General features: G+C 30.9%; 1 protein-coding gene across 4 annotated transcripts in view; it reads right to left on the minus strand.

The window, feature by feature from the left end:
* Positions 1 to 218: 218 nt before the first annotated feature.
* The window catches only part of HSPBAP1 (HSPB1 associated protein 1), an 86,991-nt gene continuing 65,789 nt past the window's right edge, over positions 219 to 21,420 (minus strand). For 3 of the 4 annotated variants that reach the window (XM_085810859.1, XM_085810860.1, XM_085810862.1), the window contains 4 exons: positions 19,913 to 20,045; positions 18,517 to 18,639; positions 16,497 to 16,604; positions 219 to 597 (listed from right to left, as the gene is read on the minus strand). In XM_085810859.1, coding sequence (XP_085666985.1) covers positions 226 to 597; positions 16,497 to 16,604; positions 18,517 to 18,639; positions 19,913 to 20,045 — 736 coding nt within the window. In that variant the 3' untranslated portion in view covers positions 219 to 225. The remainder of the gene's footprint in view (positions 598 to 16,496; positions 16,605 to 18,516; positions 18,640 to 19,912; positions 20,046 to 21,420) is intronic. The other variant, XM_085810861.1, reaches the window with a different exon arrangement.

The raw sequence follows: 21,420 nt of genomic DNA on the forward strand, positions 1-21,420 counted from the left end.
TTGAAAATATGCTAGAACTTTGTTTTGTTACCAAAATAATAGTAGAAATAATAGAATAAACATTATTTTATATCATAAAAATATTTTCCCATCTTTAAAATGCAATTAAATAAAGTTTTGAGCCCTAAAAATAAATTAAACAACTCGGACACACTCACTTTGGCCTTTTAAATTCTGGTGCACTTCCAGTGTTTTTTATGTCATATAATACTTCAAAAGAAATGCCTATTCAGTTTTATTAACAGCATTTTTAAGATTCTTGCAAATTACAGAAATGACATCAGGATGAACAAAGCTATTTATGATAGTTTTTAAATTCAATTCTGATGATGATGAAACATTACTTGTATCTATTTTTAACCATTCAGAAAATGGTGTAGGTTTCACATACTGAAAATCAAAATGCTTAAAAATATGATGTATGTTTGTATTCACAGAAGAACAATGCACATCACATTTTGTGGAAGTCTTAGCTAATTTTGGCATAATATTGTTTTCATTCATAATTACAGTTGAGAATTTTTCAACAGTCTGTTTATTCCATTCATCCAAAGCTGCAGTTAAACAATCCAGTGTAACATCTGGTGGCATAAGATCCTGTACATAGAAATGAAAGAACATATTAAAGTAAATAAAATAAGAATATTTATAACAATAATACATAAAGATGAATTGAAAAGATGTAATTTAATTTTTAATAAACTTCATTTAAGAGTCATTCACAGTTTCTGAAAGAACACACTTTTACCCTGAAAACTAATACTCTTTCTTGCAACTTGCAAAAAGATTTCACTTTATTTTTGCTGGCTACAAATACATATCAGAAGTTGTTCCCAATGATCTTCACTTACTAAGATCACCTAAGATCTTCATTTATTTTTACAATTTATAAAAGGGTGTAACTGATCATTATAAAGTTGATCACTTGAAAAGTAATTTTATCTATATTTCATAATAACACTGTGAGACATTAAGTACTTTTGGAAGCAGGCAGGATGAAAAATGAGCAAACACCTTCGCTGGGAATCGAACCGCGGACCTCTGGAATACAGGCCCAGCGTGCAGAACCACTACACCATGAAGGCAAGAGAAATACCTTATATACTCCCCCTTTTAAAGGGTGACTGGAGTTTTTAGGGGACCCAATTGCCAAATCCTGGGTGAGGAGAATCATCAGCCAACACACTTTTAGTTCAGGGTGCCACTTTAGAGACGTTAGGTTATTTGGAGGCAGGAAAGATGAAAAATTAGCAATTACCTTCGCTGGAAATCGAACCACAGACCTCTGGAATACTAGCCCAACATACAGAAACACTACATTACAAAGGCTCGCCAAGAAAGCGGGAGAAATACCTTACATATTCACCTTTTTAAAGGGCGACTGGGATTTTAAGGGGACCCAATCGACAAATCCTGGGTGTGGAGGGGCGCTACTGTAGAGACATTAGGTATTTTGGGAGCAGGAAAGATAAAAATTAACAATGCCTTCAGAGAATCAAACCACTTACCTCTGGAATACCGGCCCAGCATGCAGAACCACTACACCATGAAGGCAAGCTAGGAAGGTGGGAGAAATACCGTATAACACTTTGCAGTAAGTGTTTTTATACCTTTAATAAATATGTTTCTATCAATATATAAACCATAAACAACAAAATTTCTATTTTAATTCTTATGAATATTTATACATGTCTCCTTCTATCTGTATCAAAAATAAAATCTCATGATACTAATGAAATTTTCTACTAACACACAGAGTGAAATTCTCTCTGTATATTTATTTTTCTAATTTCATTTAAATGGTACTGTAATTTTCAAGAGAAACAATTCTGGACTTTTTAAATGAAATTAATTTTTTTTAGATAATCATCTTCTAATTTTGTTTAATAGCAAAGATTTAATTTTATCACTTAGCAAAGGTAGCTATTTTTATTTCTTTGAATGCAAAATCCCCTGTGAAATGTCATATGTGAATTTTAATTTTTTGCAATGCATGTTCTTCTCCTAGCTGAAGTTTAAAGTGTTCTATTATTAAAACTTTCATGCATTTATTAAAATCTGTACAACCAAATTGGAACTCTTTACAATTAAGCTTAGAAATATCAGTTAATAGGATATGTCAATTCCATATCTTTACAAAACAATTTTGTATGTTGTAATATTCAAATACTCATAGTAAATATTTAAGAATATGACCCTTTTATTTGAATAGTGTTGTAGAGTCATTAGTTTAATTGGAAGCAGAAAAGATGAAAAATATGCAACTGCCTTAATACCGGCTCAGTGTGCAGAACCACTACACCACGAAGGCACACTAGGGAAGTGGGAGAAATAACTTATAGTGTAACTGGTAGCATTTTAAACACACTCAACATGCATTTACATTTCAATGAATTATAAGGATATTTTGTTTCACTAAAATTAGTTATAAAAGCCATAAAAATATTGACCAACAATGCAAGGAGAGGGGTCAGCTAAGAGAAATGCTAAAAATAATATCACTTAAAAGATTGGTAGAAAAATTAACACTACTTTTATTGATTAAGAAATCTGTTTCACTTCAAAACTTTTACGAAAATTTGTTATTAATTTGCACAAGATTTAGTAATGCACTTTAATCATTTCACATTTGTAGCACTCAGTTTTTAATTAAAAGACCAGACACATAAACTACACAAAAATAGCTATTGGAATAGATCGTATAAGCTTTGATATCACTATTGTTGTCATCAGGACTTTTCTCTTACATCCACTATGTGTATCTTTTTGTTTTTGCGTTATTTATTAGGACAGAAATTCACAACCAACATCATTAAAATACTTTATTTTACTTATCTTTTAAAAAGTGCATGTATAATTAATATCGTCTGTTGCCATGGTTACATTTGTTAACTCTCATTTTTATTATTACAAATGCTTTGAATACCTTTTAATATCATCTGGTGATCGATTGTGGAAATTGCTAACATTCGGGCATCCTGACTAAACAATTGCCCTCCACTGTCACTTTTTTTTTAAAAACAAACATCGTTGGCAATACAATAAGAATCCATATTTTTGTGTACAGTATAATCACAATTTAAAGTTCTAGAAAAAGTAAAAAGTTCTGTAACAAAAGTTCTAAAAAAATCTTAGTGAAGTTCTTTCAGTAAAATTCTTTGTATGTACAGGACAAAATTTTTATTTTCACTCGGCATTGTGTGCATTATCCTTCTTTTGACAACAAGCCTTTGTTATAATTCATAAGAAGATCTGACTACTTTGATCTGATTCTATTTCGACTGACACGAGACTAGCAAAAGCGATAGTATTAGTATAAAGTTGCTGTTTCATCTAATTAAAAATTTAGTGATTACTGAATTTTAAATGAGTTGATGAGTGAACTATTAATTGTTTAAACTATTTGTTTAAAAAAAATAAGAAAACTGTTATTTATACAGAAAAGAAGCTCACTAGTCTGTAGCTGATTTTATAGAATATTTCTACACATTTTAACAGCTTCATTTTTTTTTTTTTTTTTTTTTTTTAATATGCATGGCCAATTTTCAAAAGGTTTAATCTTGGTAATAAATTTTCATTAATTTAAAGAACTTTTGCATGAGCATTAGCAAATTTGCTAATTGTGGAATTCAAATTTTAATGCAGAAAAAGAAGTATTATATAAAATGCAGTTACTTCAATGAGCGTTAGATAAAAGTGACCTTATAAAAATAAACCTTTAGGCTGTTCATTAATATCTGAATGACTAATTGAAATAATTACTGTTACATTTAAGGTTAAAAAATAAGTACGTAAGGCAGAAACTAATTGCTGTTGTTTATTAACTTAAAAATAACTGCTTTTTTTAAGTGTGATATTTAATTAGTAATGCTGTAAATCCTACATATATTTGAACAAAATATACTTTTTTATTGCATTATTTAAACCAATTAAGAGAAGTTCATGTACATCATGCAAAAACATTTATGGTATTCTAACCCATGAAAAATTTACTCTCCAAAATAGAATCATGCAATTACGATTTTTTAATTATCATTCAACAAAACTCATAAATAAATTAAATTAGATATATACAACAATCCTTTTCTAGAATATCCTATTACTATCTTCCAAATGATTCTTTTCTGCGATAGTGTTCTGCTTTTAAAAAAATAGTTCAATGAGGGCTAGAAATTCATCGAATTGATGAGGTGTCATGAGAAATCAATTAAAAGAAATTTCGTTTCATTCAAGCGCATTTCTTCAATAATATTATTTGCAACTCCTTGCTGCAGTCATCTCTCACATATTAATATAGACCACTGATTCCGATTCTCTTACACAAAGCAAGAAGTAAAATAAGTTGGAATTGAGCAGAAATTAAATCCATTTTAATTGAAAAATGTAATCGTAAAAAGTCAAAATAACACACAAAAATTTCCCATGTTCCTTCAAGTTTCTGATATGAAGAGCCATCTAGTGCAAGCATATGACAACTTTTAAAATGAAAGTTGCCGTGCTTGCATGAACTGATGTATGTGGAAAGCATTTTTTTCTGTGTTGCCGCTTTTCACTCCAATGGACCAGTGTGAATGCAGCTTTAAACGATCTGTTACATCATCTCTACTTAGTCCAAGATCAGTCAATGTCTTTGAAGATTTTCCTGAATATATATCAAAATGATACAAATACTCTTCATAGGAATGCAAAACACCAAACTTTCTATTTGAAACGAACTAGTTTTCATTTGAGAAATATTTTGTTCGAATGAAAATAAGGCATCATTTGCTCGTCTATAGAAAAATATGTTGAAAAAAACCTCATATAGCATGAAATTGGCATTTAAAATATTTAAATAAAGAGGAACTTTAGCCAGTTTTTCTTTTTTTTTCCAATTCTTCCTAAATTATATTGCTTCATTCAAGATTAAAACCATTGTCTCATATATTACTTATTTTGGAATAGTTGTTTTGTGGCATCTGTAACAGAAACTACCACTATCAATGACAATCTGTATATACTTACAAAGACACTGCTTTGAACTGATGTTGACTTTTTGCAACATTTTAAAAAATGCATATTTATACGAACAAAAATGAAATAATAACCTTATCTTTTGATGTACGGTATAATAATAACCTTATGATTATACAGTCTTAAGCTGCATTCAGACGCCGGCATAAAGAGCATAGAGGCATAATCATAAAGGGCATAATACGGGAGTTCCGTTCATACCTGTGAGACAGGGGTCTAAGCTGTGGCCAATGAGAGAAGCTAAATTTGCACATGCATGGATGGTCTACACCTTTCGCGTGCTGTTTTTTAGCTCGATTGATTTCGTCTAGAGATATTTTTTTGGAAAGACCAATACTTGGCTGGCACATATTTCTGTGCAAAGCAGTATGGAATATTTCTGCATTGTACTGTAGTACTCTCTATACTATACATGCATATTTATATAAACCTTCTTCAAATTTTATATATAATTTATCTTAGGAGAAATACAATATTCTAAATATGGCTAATTAAAAAAAATCTTGAGGATAAGTGACAGATAGCCTGTATGTAATATTTTTCCATTTAGCGGGTGTGAAAGCAGTTAAGTGAAAAACAGTGCTTACTATACATTATTATTATTATTATTATTATTTTAATTTTCAATCAAAAGGAACATGTTTCTGTGCTTGGCACTCCTTATTCAGTGTCACTGTCTATTGCTACAGTAGTTGGCTGCACTACCAGTATCAATTATCACTAGTACTAGTATCCCACAACTGGTCACCATCACCAGCAACCACAATTAAACTTGTACAATACTATGAAACATTCACCCAACAATGTATTTTATGCTCAATCATTAAATACATTTTGCTGTGTTGCCAGTTGTTTGTATGCATCTACTTCTAGTAATTTGCATGTATAAGCCACACCGCTGAATTTCATATGCTTTTTCTGAATAAAAAAGGGGTTACACTTGAGAGAATACAGTACATAGTAAACACTAACTTTCAGGAATTTTTGTGGATAATTCTGCAAACTGGTATGTTTATATCATATGAGTAATTCAAATTAAACTCTGCTCTGCTGTGAGATGTCATAGCTGTAAGTTTCATCCAAGTCTGTTGTTAGATTATGACAATTCTTCACTCACTGGCAGACATGCATATTAAAGCACCAAAAATAGTTTAACTTCAGCATGCTGTCATTTCTATTTATGACCAATATCTCAAAAGTAATTTCACATTGACAAATTTCAGGTACCCAAGTCTTCAAATACAACAAAATTATAAACATTCATACCTTATCCAGGAATTTCTACCAGAGAAATAGCATGAATTTAATTATCAAAATTCCACTCAAATGATAGTAATAAAGAGTGGATAATAATAACAAATACTATTCATTAAATTATAGTGCATGTTATGAATTATGTGTGCTATTCAGTTTCATTAAAAGTAAATTCCTTTCATGGAGAATGTAATTAAAAAACAGAACAGAACATCAACAGGAGACAAAACTGTCTAAACTGTTGACTGTTGTTTTAAAGATATTTCACTACATTTTTTCCTTCTTTGAATTCATAAGAGCATTTTCTCAAAAGATTAATTGGTACTATTCTGTTTTGAGGACCGTAAAAAATCGCCAAATTATTGTTGATGCCAGTGCTGCCAAAAATAATTGCGGCAACCTTAATGCAAGAAAGGAAGTATGATAGTAAATAACTATTTAAAATTATTGTTTTAATTTAGATGAAAGGTTAATTTCATATAATACATTTTTATTATTATAATTTATATAAAAAAAGGAAAACATAACTGAATGGAAGCATAAGAGTAAAGAGTAAATAACTATTTCAGATCATTATTATAATTTATATAAAAAAAGGCTAAATATAACTGAAAGAGTTCCTGCATTGCTATTTCGCTACCGAGTTATCGCTAAAGCATAATTTCATCTCGTTGGTTGTTCAAACATAATTTTCTATAATGAATGATGCCTTTTCTTCAAAAAAATTCTATTGCAGACTTTTTGTCATAGGCAATTCCCAAATTATTAAATCCGCAAGATATCAAAAAAGGATTTAATAATTAAACTAGTATTTCAATGGCATCTTAAGATACAATAGAACTATCTAAACTTACGCAACTTGAAATCAGCGCATACGCTAGATTTGGTTTGCTGTTAAATAGGCCCATTTGCTAGATTTGGCACTTTTGCGCAAACATTTTGGCTGCAATTTTTTACGGTCCTCAAAATGGAATAGTACCGATTAATCTTTTATTACTTATACAAAGCTTACACCACTGAATTGACTATTGCGACTATTCTTAAATAAGTGAAAAGAATTTCTTCTTCTTCTTCTTCTTCTTTTTTTTTAAATAATATTTCTACTGGAAAAAAAGGGGGCACTTTTTTGATATTGATTTGATGTTTAGTAAAATTAGTTTATAAAGTTTGTTTGGAAAGAAAATCAGAATTTGAAGCAAATAGCAATACAATATTTTCAGCTTTTTTCAATAAATTTATTCTTAAATACAAAAATAATTAAACAGGAAGAAAATGATAGTAATAATTTATACAAAAATAATAAACAGAAAGAAAGTAATAATAATAATTTACACAGAAAAAATAAAATTTTTGCAAGCATGCATTTTTTAAAGAATGGATGGAATCAATCATCTACAGGATCCTACACAGTGTGCACGATCTTGAGCTTAACTTTCACTTTACGAGTTTCATCCATATTTTTCAATTTATTGTGAAAACTCATTAAAAAGTGCATCTCATCATCGTAGATTTCTTGCGAGATCAACTCATTGGAAAATGATGTGCTCAAAAAAAAAAAAAAAAAAAAAAAAACCACCTTTGATGTGACAACGAAATTGTCTAAAGAAAGCCGCTTCATTTTAGCTTCGCTCTGATTGGTCAACGCTTATCCCAAACTTACCGTAACGTTTAAAACTTGGAACCTTGTGCCACGAGACTTAAACCAGATTATGTGACATAGCACAAACTGGTTGCCTTGGCAATGCAGCTAGGCTTTAACCACTTATGCTCTTTATGCCCCCGTCTGAACACAGCCTAATGTTTCTAGAAGACTGGCATATCTTCATAAAATTAATTCATTGGTTGAGCTTTCTATGAGATCTATTCACAATTAAAAGAAAAAAAAAATTGCAAAAAAAGTACCAAAATGATAATTTATTTTTATATTTTTAGTGTGAGAGAAACAGCTTTTTTTGCCCAGAAACAGCGAAGTTTTATCTATGATATACAAAATAAAGTAAAAATCAGTATGCAGAAGACGAAAAAGAACATTTTGACTAATGTTGCAAAAAACACAACCTCAGTCGTTAATGGGTTAAAGGTTTAACAAATCTTACTATTAAACCTTTGAAAAAGCAACAAGTTTCACTAGAAAACATGTACTTTACGAGCTTTTTACAGGAGAGCCATATCGATGGGGGTGAATATTACTGGAGAACAAATATTTAAGTTTATATGCAGGTCTTTTAAATCTGTATCTTAATGTCAAGTATCTGCAAATTGGAAAATTCAGCATTTTCAGCAAAAAGGAAATTGTTCAATTTACTATGTTACAGAATCTAAGGGATAACTAGTGAGAGTTCACGTGTGTCAAATATTGTGAGGTTTATTTCCACAAATACACTAGTTTTCAAAAATTAAGCAAGAAATTGGAAAATTGCAAAATATCGGATAAAGCAGTTTAAAATTCTTGAAATTTAGATGTTACAAATAAAAGCAAGCTGCATCGGGTAGCATTATGCAAAAGAAAGGTGCCAGTCTTTTTATGTAAATATGATAGATACATCTTCTGCTGTCTTAGCAGATATATCCAAAGCATCTCCTTCACTATTAAATTTATTACATGCTTTTGTAAATAACCTCTGATCCTGCATTCTAGCTTTTATTAAAATAATTAAAAGATTTCTATGAGCTTCCTAGTCAACACAAAACTAAATAATATATGCAATAAATAAAAAGGAAATACTCACTTACTCAGCTTTAAAATGCAGCTGAGTCCTGTTGCTCCTTTTCGGAAGCAAGCAAATGTATATTGGATTTAAATGTTTAGCAAAAGAATGCATTTCCAAAGAACATGGTTTTAAAATAGTTTATATGTTCGTTCACCTTCTCATTTTAATGACTGAACAATGTATATGAATGGCTAAACAAGAAGGCAAAACCTAATTATTTGTGTGTAAGTGTACACAAGAAACTTGTAAATATTGTTCAGATGAGTAAAAAAGAGACTTATGCCGAAAAGGCAGCAAAACCAGCACAAGAAAGAGCTAAATCCAAATCTAGATCCCTTTCACACAGTAGAAAAGGTGAAGAACAACATTTAGTTCTAATATACCAAATGAAACAAAAAAGAAATTTCAGAACAAGTAAAAATCACTTCATTCTAAGTATTGATATGACAAAAATAAAAGTCGATATTAAGCAAGTAAATTTTAAAAAGTTCATACATATAGAAGTAGCCAGAAAGGATGATATAGCACTTAATGAACAAGCAATTCAGGAAAATGCAAAGCTTAAGGATAAAGGGTAGGTTAAAAGAACCGATAAAATTAATCTCGATATTGTAATATGCTTTTACGAAATGCTCATAGCTTCCCCGCAAGGTGGGTTTAAGTTTGCCATATTTGGCAATAAATCACCCATTTGGCGACGACAGACATGGGCGATATGGCATAGACAGATGGAGAATATTCTGAAATGAAAAATTCTTAATGGTTTGGCCCAGACAGTTCTTGAAAGCAGCCCAAAAGCTATATAAACCCTGCCTGCACATAGAGTGACTGAGTGAGTCTGATCATCATCAGTAGAGTGAGTGTCTAGTAAAGTGTCGAGTCGGTCATCGGAGTATAGCGAGTCTAGTGCGTGCATCACGAATTGAAGCATGGCAAGTTTCGAGAGTATGTAAAGAACAGAGTGGGGAGCTGTACTCTGGTGCTTTGCCATGAAGCTGCCTTCACCATTATAGCCTGATAGTTGGAAGGCTGTGTGCTGATTGTTTCAGCTTGTTTATAGTATTTTTCGAATGACTGTAAATGTGATTTTAGAGCGGTCCTGAATAATACTGGTTAATCAAACTGTGTTTGATTCTTCATCAAGTGTTGTCATCAATCACTCCAAATTGCATGAACAAGAACACAACAAATGGTATCAGCAGTGGGATTTGCGAGTGAATACCATCAATGCCAGTGACCCACCTACAGGAAAAAGGAATGATGGAGGAAATGAAGCTAACGGACTTCTTAGCAGCTGTAAAAACTGGACTAGAAGTGTTGAAAGCCATATATGAAGAGATAAAAGCTGGATATGAAGAGATGAAGGCTGAGATAAAAGCTAGATATGATGAGATGACAGCTGAGATGTAAGCAGACCAGAAGAGATGAAAGCCGGACAAGAAATAAAAGTTGGAAATAAAAGCTGAGGGAACAACTCCAACAGATGAAAGTGGAGCTTGCAGAAGAAACTGCAGCCATAAAAGAAGATGTGGAAATGACAGAAGTGACATCTGAAGAATCAAAGAATGAAAAAATTAAGGAAGTAGCTGGTAAGTACCTGAGAAAGATCAAGAAATGATGGAGGAAACATCTAAGGGAATTAAAGAAAAAAAAAAAAAAACATGAAGAAATAAAAGATAGGAAAGAAGCTTTTGATTCTTAAGTGCCGGTAGAAAATGAAAATGCAACTGCAAAGTTCATAGAAACTGACAGTGAAGTTACAAAGTCGCAGTTAGCAAGTACTGAACCATCTGAAAGTTCACGTGATGCAGAGACGAGAGAACTGATGTACAGCTTAAGCAGAGTGCTCCGGTATTGCAAGAAAATACAAACACTTCTCAAACTAAGTACGTTCACCTTCACATGGTGTCTCATAATACAATTTGTACAGACACAAACTTTAATTCTAAACCAGGATACTTCTGTTTGTAAAGGATCAGATTATATTCATAACTCTGATGCAAACATCGGAATTGGCTTTCAGGAAATAGAGGTAAATTAGCATATACCAACTGCTAAAAATACCGAGGTGAACAGTACACATGATGTGAATAAACTACAAAGTGGTGGGCAAACTGTTTTAGATCTTTCTGTAGATGAAAAGTCTGAAAAGACTGAATCTTCAGACTGTGATATGCAAAGCAAAAATACATCTGAGAACTGCAGTGAAAAAGTACTTTAAACAGGTATAACTTAATGAAAAACCTGAGACTGAAATTCATTCTGAACTTGAATTTGTATAATTTAAAATTGTTATGTGGTAAATTATAACTTGTAAATAGTGCAAATATTTGATTCTCGCATTTTTGTTTACTTTATTTGTTTGTCTTCTAACCTTTTAAATTTGGCTTCTGACCAAGGACTTGGGAGGGGGCAGTGTTACGAAATGCTCAGCCGAGGTAAGATAGCTTCCCTGCAAGGAGGGTTTATGGTTACCAGAAAACGGCAAGGCAAGGTTGCCATATTTGGTGAGAAATCGCCCCATTGGCAACATAAATGGTGATATGCCATAGACGAATGGAAAAAATTCTGCGACAAATTCTTACAGGTCTGGCTGAGAATGTTCTCAAAAGCAACCGAAAAGCTATATAAGCCCTGCTGTAACAGTCAATCGTGAGTCTATTGAGAAAGTCTCATAGTGCCATTGAGTTGATTGAGTCTAGTGTTGAGGTGTCTCATCAGTGTATTGCGAGTTCTTGCATCCAGAGCTATCGAGTGCATCGTGAGTTGCAGTGTGGAGAGCCTCGAGAGTATATAGAGTTCTGAGAACGAACGAACCATGTTGGGAACTGTACTCTGGTGCTTTGCAGCAAAGCTGTCTTCACCATTATAGCCTGAAGCTTTTGTTACTCATTGTTTCAGCATGCTTGTTGTAGTTTTTCAATGACTGTAAATGTGTTTTTGGAGCTCAGTAATACTGGCTAATAAACTGTGTTTCCATTCTTAATCAAATGTTGTCATTCATCACTCCAAATCCATGAACCTGTACAGAATGCAACAATACAATGTAAATGAAGAACTTACAAAAGAATGTCTTGTATATACTATAAGGACACAAAACAATGTTTATGGAGCCTCTCTGCTGGATGTAAAATTTTCAATGAAAGAAAAATTTGGTAACAATTGGGTGCTGAAGATTGATCCCAAATTTTTCAAGCTTATGGTTAAGAATCAATGTGTAAATCTCCAGTGGATAAGGAATATGGTACAAGAATTTATTACAGTGTCAAAAATGCTTTAACTACGAGCATATTAAAAATATTGCAATGACAAGCAAAGATGCTCTAAATGTGGACACACAGAATATAGCAGAGTAGATTGTTCAGTTCCGGAATCTTATTGTATTAATTGTAAACCAGCAACTTAAAAGTATAAATTACATTTCAGTATTATTCATGATTCTAAAACCAAATTGTGTAGTTGTCTGAAAAAAAAATTAGAACTATATAAAAGAAAATAAATTATGGATAAATTATGTATTATTCAATTAAATATACAGCATTGCAAGAATGTGATTCTACAAATTAGTGCAAATTTAGATTTAGAAAAATCCCTGGCATTGTCTTGTATTCAAGACTCATATATATATATGGAAAAGGAAATTTACAGGTTTTCCACTCAAATATAGTCCACACAACAAAGACCTCCAATCCAAAAGCGGCAATCATAGTATCTAATTTCAGTCTCTCAGTCTTGGAGATTTATTATTCAGAGTACATTGTAGATGTTTTAATTGTAGGACCCAATCCATTTACAATTTGCTCTGTCTATATCCCACCATCTTTGCTTTTAGATGATATACTAATGGACATACAAAGTCTTTCATGGAAGTTCAATACTATTTCAATTATCATTACAGGTGACTTTAATGCCAAACATCCTCTCTGAGGCCATTCTCACAGAAACCTCAGAGGGATTAAAATAAGTGATTTTGTAGCTGCCTCATATTTTACATTGTGTAATGACCCCAACAGTCCAGCCACATGCATAGCCAATTGAGGTGAGTCATGGATAGATTTCACTATGGTAAAAATCCATGGCAATTTTAAATATTAATAACAGCTGGAAGATAAAAGTAGTCTAAGCGATCATTCCATTCTTTCATTTGAATTAGACAATGCCTTAATTCTGCACAATAAGCAGAGAATGAAACTGCACCAGACCGGCTGGATATCTTTAAGGGAAGGTTTATCTACTAACTTCCAGTATATTATATACAGGAAATTAAACAGACAAATTAATTACACAGAGGAACTACATAATCTATATAATAATACAAAAATTACAAATAAAATTTCCAAAACCTTTCCTATATCACATCCTTGGTGGACAAAAGAATTAACCATTCAGAGGAAAAAGCTAAAGACATGGAGACAAAGGTATCAGAGTGAGACTCGGAATGAAATGGAGAGAAATAGACTACACATCATTTACAGAAATGAAGAAGCACTTTATAAGTGTAATATTCATAAAGGCAAGGTTAATTCTTGGAATAATTTTTGGGAAAATCTTTCCTTCAATTCACTGTTTGGCACTTGGTAAAATGAAAAAAACATATCTCCTTTGCAACTTAAAGAAACAAGACGGTTAAAAAGAAAGAAACAAGATTAATTAAGGACACAAAATAAAGCAAGGACACATTTAAAGAAACAAGATGATTCATTAACACAAATGTCCAAGAAACAGTAGAATCCATTATTTCCTTTCACTTCCCACAAGATGATATATTGGCAGATAACGAAGAACATACTTTGATAACAGAAAAAGTTGAATTTACTATTAGAACTCAAAATGATCTCTACTTTACAAATAAAAATAGAACACCAGGCATCAATGGTATAAATTTAGAATTAGTTGAAGAACTTTATCTGGCAAATAGCAAACTTTTCTTACATATCATGAACTCTTGCCGTAAGTTTAGCTATTTTTCTGAGTCATGTAAAGTCATTAATTTAGCGCTATTTTCTCAAAAGATAAATCATATCCTACTGTTTAGCAACCAATATGCCTTCTTTCCAAGTAGGGCAAAGTTTTATATAAATTACTACCACAAAGACTCACATACTTTCTCTTGAATAATAAACTGTACACCAGATAAAAGAATAGTGGATGCACTGGATCTTTTATAACCATCATCAAAGATAATTATATTCGAAATTGGCACACTTTTGTAATTTTTCTAGATGTGATGTATACCTTTAAGAACCTTTGGGCCCCAAGTATACTAGCTACATTCCAAGATCTTAACTGTCCTGCAAATCTCTACAATTTACTTATCTTCATAATAGAAAAGTCATCTACAAAAGAAACAGTGTCAATGTTTTCAAAAATTATTACAAGGCTACACTGCTATAATCTAATTTAAATCCCATTTTATAGAACACTGGGGCTAATACAGCATTAAAGCTTGACTTAGGAAGTGATGTCACTCTTCAAGCATACGCCGATGATTTTATCATCATTGTTGGTCGTAGAAATCATACACATTTAGAAAGGAAAGCATCAGAGAATACAGAAAAATGCAGCAATAAATATAAACTTAATTTTAATAGCACTAAAACAAAAATGATAACATTTCCTAAGGGTTCTTGAAAACTGGTAAAAACTCCGCAAACATTATGATGGAAGAATGTCTCTATTCAAAATAATGACAGATTAAAATATCCAGAACTCATTGTTTGATAAAAAAAAAAATTAACCTGGATTCTGTACCTCTTGGAAATGCGAGACCAAATTCACATAACTGTAAACTATTTAAATAATTTTATGATGCAAAAATGGAGACTTGGAAAATATGGATGGAAAGAACTGTATGTAAGAGGTGTTGAAAGATTAATATTATACGATTGCCCTGCATGGTGGCATTACAGCGGCATGGTGAGAGCAATAAATATGTTGCTAGAAATTCAACAAATAGTATTACTGCATATAATTAAAGCATTTTGTACTACACCAGCAACTGTTTTCAAGTTCTTGTAGGAGCACTTCCACTAGATATTAAAGCAGAACAGGAATTAAAGTTATTCCACCTCTTTCATTTTCAAGGGGATTGCATGATAAATGAGTTAAATATTCCAAGTTAGTGGAATTTGAAATCCCAAAATTGAGCAAACACCCAGTTCAAGCTACACCAATCATTTTGCATATGAATGTTCCCAAAGGATTGCTTCTAAGGACTAAGATAAAGTTGGAGCTGCATTTATAGCTTATGAAGATAAACGAGTCATAATATGTAAAAAATTTAGACTAAATGATTCAAGCACAGTTTACCAAGTTGGAAGCCTTTTTTATGGCTAAATGCTTTTCTCAAAAGTAATAAGTTACAATATGTGAGCATTTATACATGTAGCCAAAGTGTTTTAAAGACATTATATCCCCCCAAAAAAAAAACCTTTACTTATTCAAACTCTCCAAAAAAAAAACAATAACTATGGAAATGAATACTCATCCAATTAGCCTGAATTGGGTATGGGGACATACAGGTATAATAGGAAACACAGCTGTTGATACAGCAAAGGATGCCCCATTAAAAGATAATAAACAATGAAGATGTTAATAAGTTAATTGGATCTCACTCAATATGGTTAAATGACTACTTAATTGAGCAACAAGAGTTCAGTTAGATACACAATTAGTGTGGAAGAAGTTGTTGATAAACTGTCAAGACTTTGACAGTCAAACATATGAATGAAACCTTCATGCATCTTGACAAATTTTTGACTATCAAGGAAGAATATAATCTCAATGGAGAATGCATATCTTAAGGACATTGGGTAATTGAGAAATAGAAAGCATATTAAAGAATTCTTTACCAAGGAAAAAAAAAAAAATGGTGGTATTTAATTAACTTTCAACAAGTTTATACAGAAAACACATGAAAGTGCTTAAACAAACCTCATTTACATAATTATGCATATTCATAAATAAATAATATTATTTATAAATAAATATTTTAATATACAACTTTTAATGTTTTTTACATCTTTCTACTTTTGAACATTCAACATTCGCATACATTTTCAGGAACCAGTCTGCAAATTATCTGAGAAAGTCAAGGGATGCCTGTATATTGATCACGGTATTAGCAGAACTGTGAGTGTTGATATCTCATTTTTACTCATTCGCACAAAACAGTTATGTGATTCAAAGTTGGCATTTTCTAAAATAATCTTTTTTATATCTGTAATTCCACAACTGAGAGTAGAAATTAACAACAATTTAGAGTTAACATCTCTATAACTAAATTGTGCACAGTTTAAGGAAAAATGATCAGATTTTGCCTAGATATAAAAGCAATAAATGAAAGGAAAAGAAATAATGTTGTTAATGCATAAAATAGTTATACCAAATAGGTGATAGAACTAGATAACAGTAACTAAGTAAAAGAAGAAACAGATAAAATAAATTATAATTTAAAATGTATTTAGGGGGAATGAAAAAGCAATAGTAATGTAACACAAAAAATTAATTTATGATTACCTCTTTCAAATTCAACCAAGATTCTCCTTTTGGTTCATAACATGAAATAAGACTAGTCATTAATGCTCTTGTCACACTCTCTTCAAGCCTACTTTCATGATCAGAATCCTAAAAATATAAGCCAATAAAGGCAACTTAAATTCTTCCTTTAATTATTATAGAATATGAATTGCATTTACAGAATAATTTTTCAGCTGAAAATTACATGCAAAAAGCTACAAGTTTTTATGATACTTTTACATCAAATCGGAAAACGAATTTAAAAAAAATATGCAAATAAGCATTATGTAAATGGAATTTTAGTTGATTCTAATTATGAGACAATGAGGCTATACAATATATTTATACAAAGTAACACATACACACACATAGTTAGGGAGTGAAAAAGTTTGGAAGAAATAAACAAGATTGTTATTTTTAGCTATAAGAATTTAGATCTTCTGAATCTGAGTTAAGATGAGTTCAGATCTTTTGAATTCTGAGTTATCAGGCACTGAGAAGAATTGCTATGTTAATTTGTGGATAGTTTTATGCATGTGAATGCTGTTTCTCAGTGACATTAAATAAATGGATGATCTATCTGTTTTGACAAAATCTGAAGTGGAAATACCATGGATATAAAAATTGCCTGGGGGGGGGACTCTGCATAAAAAATAAACTACTGGGAAGTTTATTTAGATTATTAAACTACTGAGAAGTTTATTTATTTATTTCTTCTTTTAATTACACTAGAAGAATGATGAACTACTTATGTTTATGGACCTAAGAAATTTATTTTCAATCTAGATTAATTGAATGAACTATGATAATTAAAATGACTTAAGCATACTTCTTTACATCATACATATTTTCTAGATCTTGAAAGTATCATTTTTTTTTCTTTGAAAGGAACTGATTTAGATATTCTCAAATCTTGAGAAAGCAACAGATTTAGAAAAATCCTATCACTCTTTAGAATATAGACAAGATTTATTTCCTGACCTAAGAATTTAAGGCTGTAATGAAAACAATGAATAACCACAAAGGTTCTTTATTTTGGTGATGCTAGATGATTCTTCAAAGCTGAAATGTCACACATTTCTTCTGATAAAGAAGTGCTAGATTTGTGTGTAGCCAAAAGGCATCAGATAACATCCATAAAAGGCAATCTTTTTGGGGGGATGCAAATACTGCGCACCAAAGAGAAAACATTATATTGATATATATAAGGATAAAGCAGCTGACATCTCCAGAGGTAGGAGTAAGGACAATACAAAATTCTTCATCTGGTTATTCCATTTAAAGTTGTAATCAAGTATATTATAAAGGTTCTTCATTTGTAATTTACTTCTTGAAGGGATTAAAAAAAAATCACATCTCTGCTAAGTATATTCCAAAAATATGACAACTGCATTTTCACAAATCTTACTGGTTCATAAAGGAATTTCATACTTGTAAACTCTTGATAACAAGAGGTATTACACCATAAACAAACACTAATGGTTGCATTGCATATACATATGCATTTTATGGTAATTACTACAATTCAAAATTATGACAAGAACTGAAACAAATAATTCATGCAACATAACTTCAGAATTTTATTAGCACTATTACTTAAAATTTGGCATTGTAAATTTTCCACTGCATTAAATTTTTAGAGGGATTTATAAAGAGTAAATAAAATTTTAAAAAGGCACCTTTTTTTTAACTGCAGCTATTAACATCAAAAGATTATTTAATGAACAATGAAATGTATCTCAAGATATAATAAACATAAAATTTTTAATATTTACATATTAAAAATACACGCATCAACAAATTTGAATGCAAGCATTATTTTGGAAGTTTGCACTAAAAAAAATTTTTTTTAATGAAAAATATATCAAATAAATAACATTTTTTTTTACAAGGTTATCTTTAATGTAACTTTATTTATTTCTCCTTTTAATTACCACCTTAAAATACTAAATTTTTAAACAATTAAACTCTAAAGTTTAAAACCAATAAACAGAAGAAATATATAGAAAATGATAAATACCAATTTTATCCAATTATTAATACTGACAGTGACATCATCCATGCACAAGACAAAATGCCACCAGTGCTTCGGCACAAATAAAGCATCACCAGGATTTAAAATCACAATATGTGGATGAGAATTCTAAAAAACATAATTATAGTAATACTTAAAGCCTTAAAGCCTGAGTAGTAAATTAAAGAAAAAGCAAGATTTTTAATCATCTGAAACTAAATTTATACATGCAATAATTATACATTATTTGGGTAAAAATTAGAAATAAAATTACAAAAGAAAAATACTACTTAAAAAGTATATAATGGATATTACTACAGTAAAACATTACACTATATTACTCAGCTATTTTTACAGTAAAAGCTGAACTGTCAGGAATGCTCAGGAAATGTCACATTCTGGACACGGGAAATTTCTGAATAGTTGTTTATATAAAAAATGCAATTCATGGGAAAAAAACCATGTGAATATAGAAAGAAATTCATGTAAAATTATAAAAATTGTCATCTCATTTGATATCAGCTTGAATATCCAAAGGCTATAATGAAAATTAAGTACAATTTTGGAAAAAGAAAAAAAAAAAAAAAAAAAAAAGAATCATTTTATACATTAAATCCTAAGTATTTTGTAGGCCTTCAACATGTGAAATTAAAACATCAGGTGACTAGAAAGTCTCTTTACACAAGCAATAAATTCGTTATAACTTTAATAACACTTAACAGTTTATTTGAGCAAACTTCCATTACGTGCACCACCTTTATCCCTGTACAGCTGATACGCTTGAATGTTCTTTTACTCACCCACAATAGCAACTTCAGTGTCACATGCTGAAAAGCTTCAAGCACATATGCTCACAGAGTATCACTGTCCACATATTGTTTCTTCCTGATGTATGATTTGATGGTCCTCCACAGGGTCACTGTGGAGGATTCAACAACAAAACAAACCTCCACTGTTGTAAGGTCAGACTTCAAGGTGGCCGAGGATAAGGGGCTGGTGAATTTGGGAACCCATGCCCTATTTAGTTAAGGTGTAAAGGGAATTTCTAGCTGTACTGCAGTAACTGATTAAAATTTACTGTCCTTTCCCCTAAAAACTCTCTTAAATTACCATACAAAATTAAATGTATTATTAAAAAAGAATCTAGAAAGTATCTATAAGACAAGAATTAAAGATGAAACACAAGCAAGTAATCCTTTAATTTATATGAGCCAAGCTTTGTAGATTACTTTCATTTAACACAGAGAATTAAAAATATATTTTAAAAAATACCATACATTTTCACAACTTAATGAACATTCCCCTAAAATTTGATAAATTGATATATTTTTAGACAAAAAAATAAATAAAATATATTGAAAACCTAAGTATATTCTTTAAAGCAAGTAATATAGATTCCTACTTTAAAAAGAGGATGGACAGATAAATCTGGATTTAATATATTTACTGCACTGAAGACTGTTGATTCTTCATATGGTATTCTTGAAGGATACATAAATGCACTGTCTTCGGGTGGGAAAAGCACCCATTTTTTTCTGTAACAGGAATAAGAAAGTAGGCTACATAACTATAATTTAAATCAAACAAAAGAAAGGTAACACAATCAGATATAAATAAATCAGATCAAAACCTACAAATTTCAAAATTTTCAACACATCTGAAACTTTTATTTTTTTAAAGGTCTTATATTGAAAAGGATGTTTTCAGATTATGCAACAAAGACATTTGTTTATATTGTGTTCTATCACTCAGACAGCTACAAACTTCAGCTAAGGTTATAATCATTTATTTAACTTTACCCTTTTTCAACAAACAACTTCAAAATAGTCTTTTACTCCCCAAAATCTTAACCGCTTCCCTTACAAATTTTTTTGAAAAAAATTGCGAAAAATCATCACATTTTTTAATTTTATTATTAAATAAAACAAAACGAAACAAACAAAAAATATGTAGGTTTTTAATTTAGTTGTTAAGTTGAATTTTTAATTTTTTGCAGGTGTAAAAGCATTTATTTTTAATATTAGTTTACTATCCCGAGTTATCTCGGGCAAACGAAAAAAAGTTAAATATTAATCTTTGTATGATAGTTTTTGAAACAAGGGGCAACACAGAGTGATACATAACATTTTACACTGGTATCTGGTCTCTTTTCTTACTGGCTTACCGCTGGAATCTCTTTCACGGGAGCACAGAGTGCACTGTCTCGTTGGATTTGATTTTTTTTTTTTTGATTTTTTTCCCCGCCTCTTCACAATCACTATCTGAAAAATCATCGCTTTCGCTATCTTCCATCATCGCCATTATTTTATTTTTTCCCAACGCATGGATCCTTCTTTATACATTACTAATCCACAAGCTAACGTATACTATACAATAGGGAAACACACGGTCAGTCCCTAAAAAAAAAAACCACGCAACCAACAAAATTTGGCAAACTGCCAATCAAAGCTGAATATTTCCTTTCATTTCCTCCAGACCGAGTAAAACCGTGATAAAAGAAATCGTACTAACAAATTCTGCTTCACCTGAGTTTTCTCGGGATAATAATTAACTGCAATATATATGAACCCGAGATAACTCATGATAATCAGGCCAGCGGTTAAGTTAGGATATTATAGTTGTACAACACAGCTAAAATGTGGAAATGCATTTTTTTTTTAAATCATAAAGTTTAAAATATTAACTCAACATCATTTAACCTATATTAAAGATCTCATTTAACACTTTGTAATTCCCAGAATCTTTTCGAAATGTGCAATTATTAATTCCTAGATGTTTTTGACCAACAATTTTTAGCTCAAATGTAAAATGTTGTATTTCTTTTACTCTTAAGCTGTGATATATAATCTTAATACCCCGGAAAAGGTGGGGGAGATTTTAATTTCTCAGAAATAAATTATTCAATAAAAT

Source organism: Stegodyphus dumicola, chromosome 2, assembly GCF_044657685.1.
Source record: "Stegodyphus dumicola isolate Sdum_Otavi_A_Nest chromosome 2, ASM4465768v1".
Lineage (NCBI taxonomy): Eukaryota > Metazoa > Arthropoda > Arachnida > Araneae > Eresidae > Stegodyphus > Stegodyphus dumicola.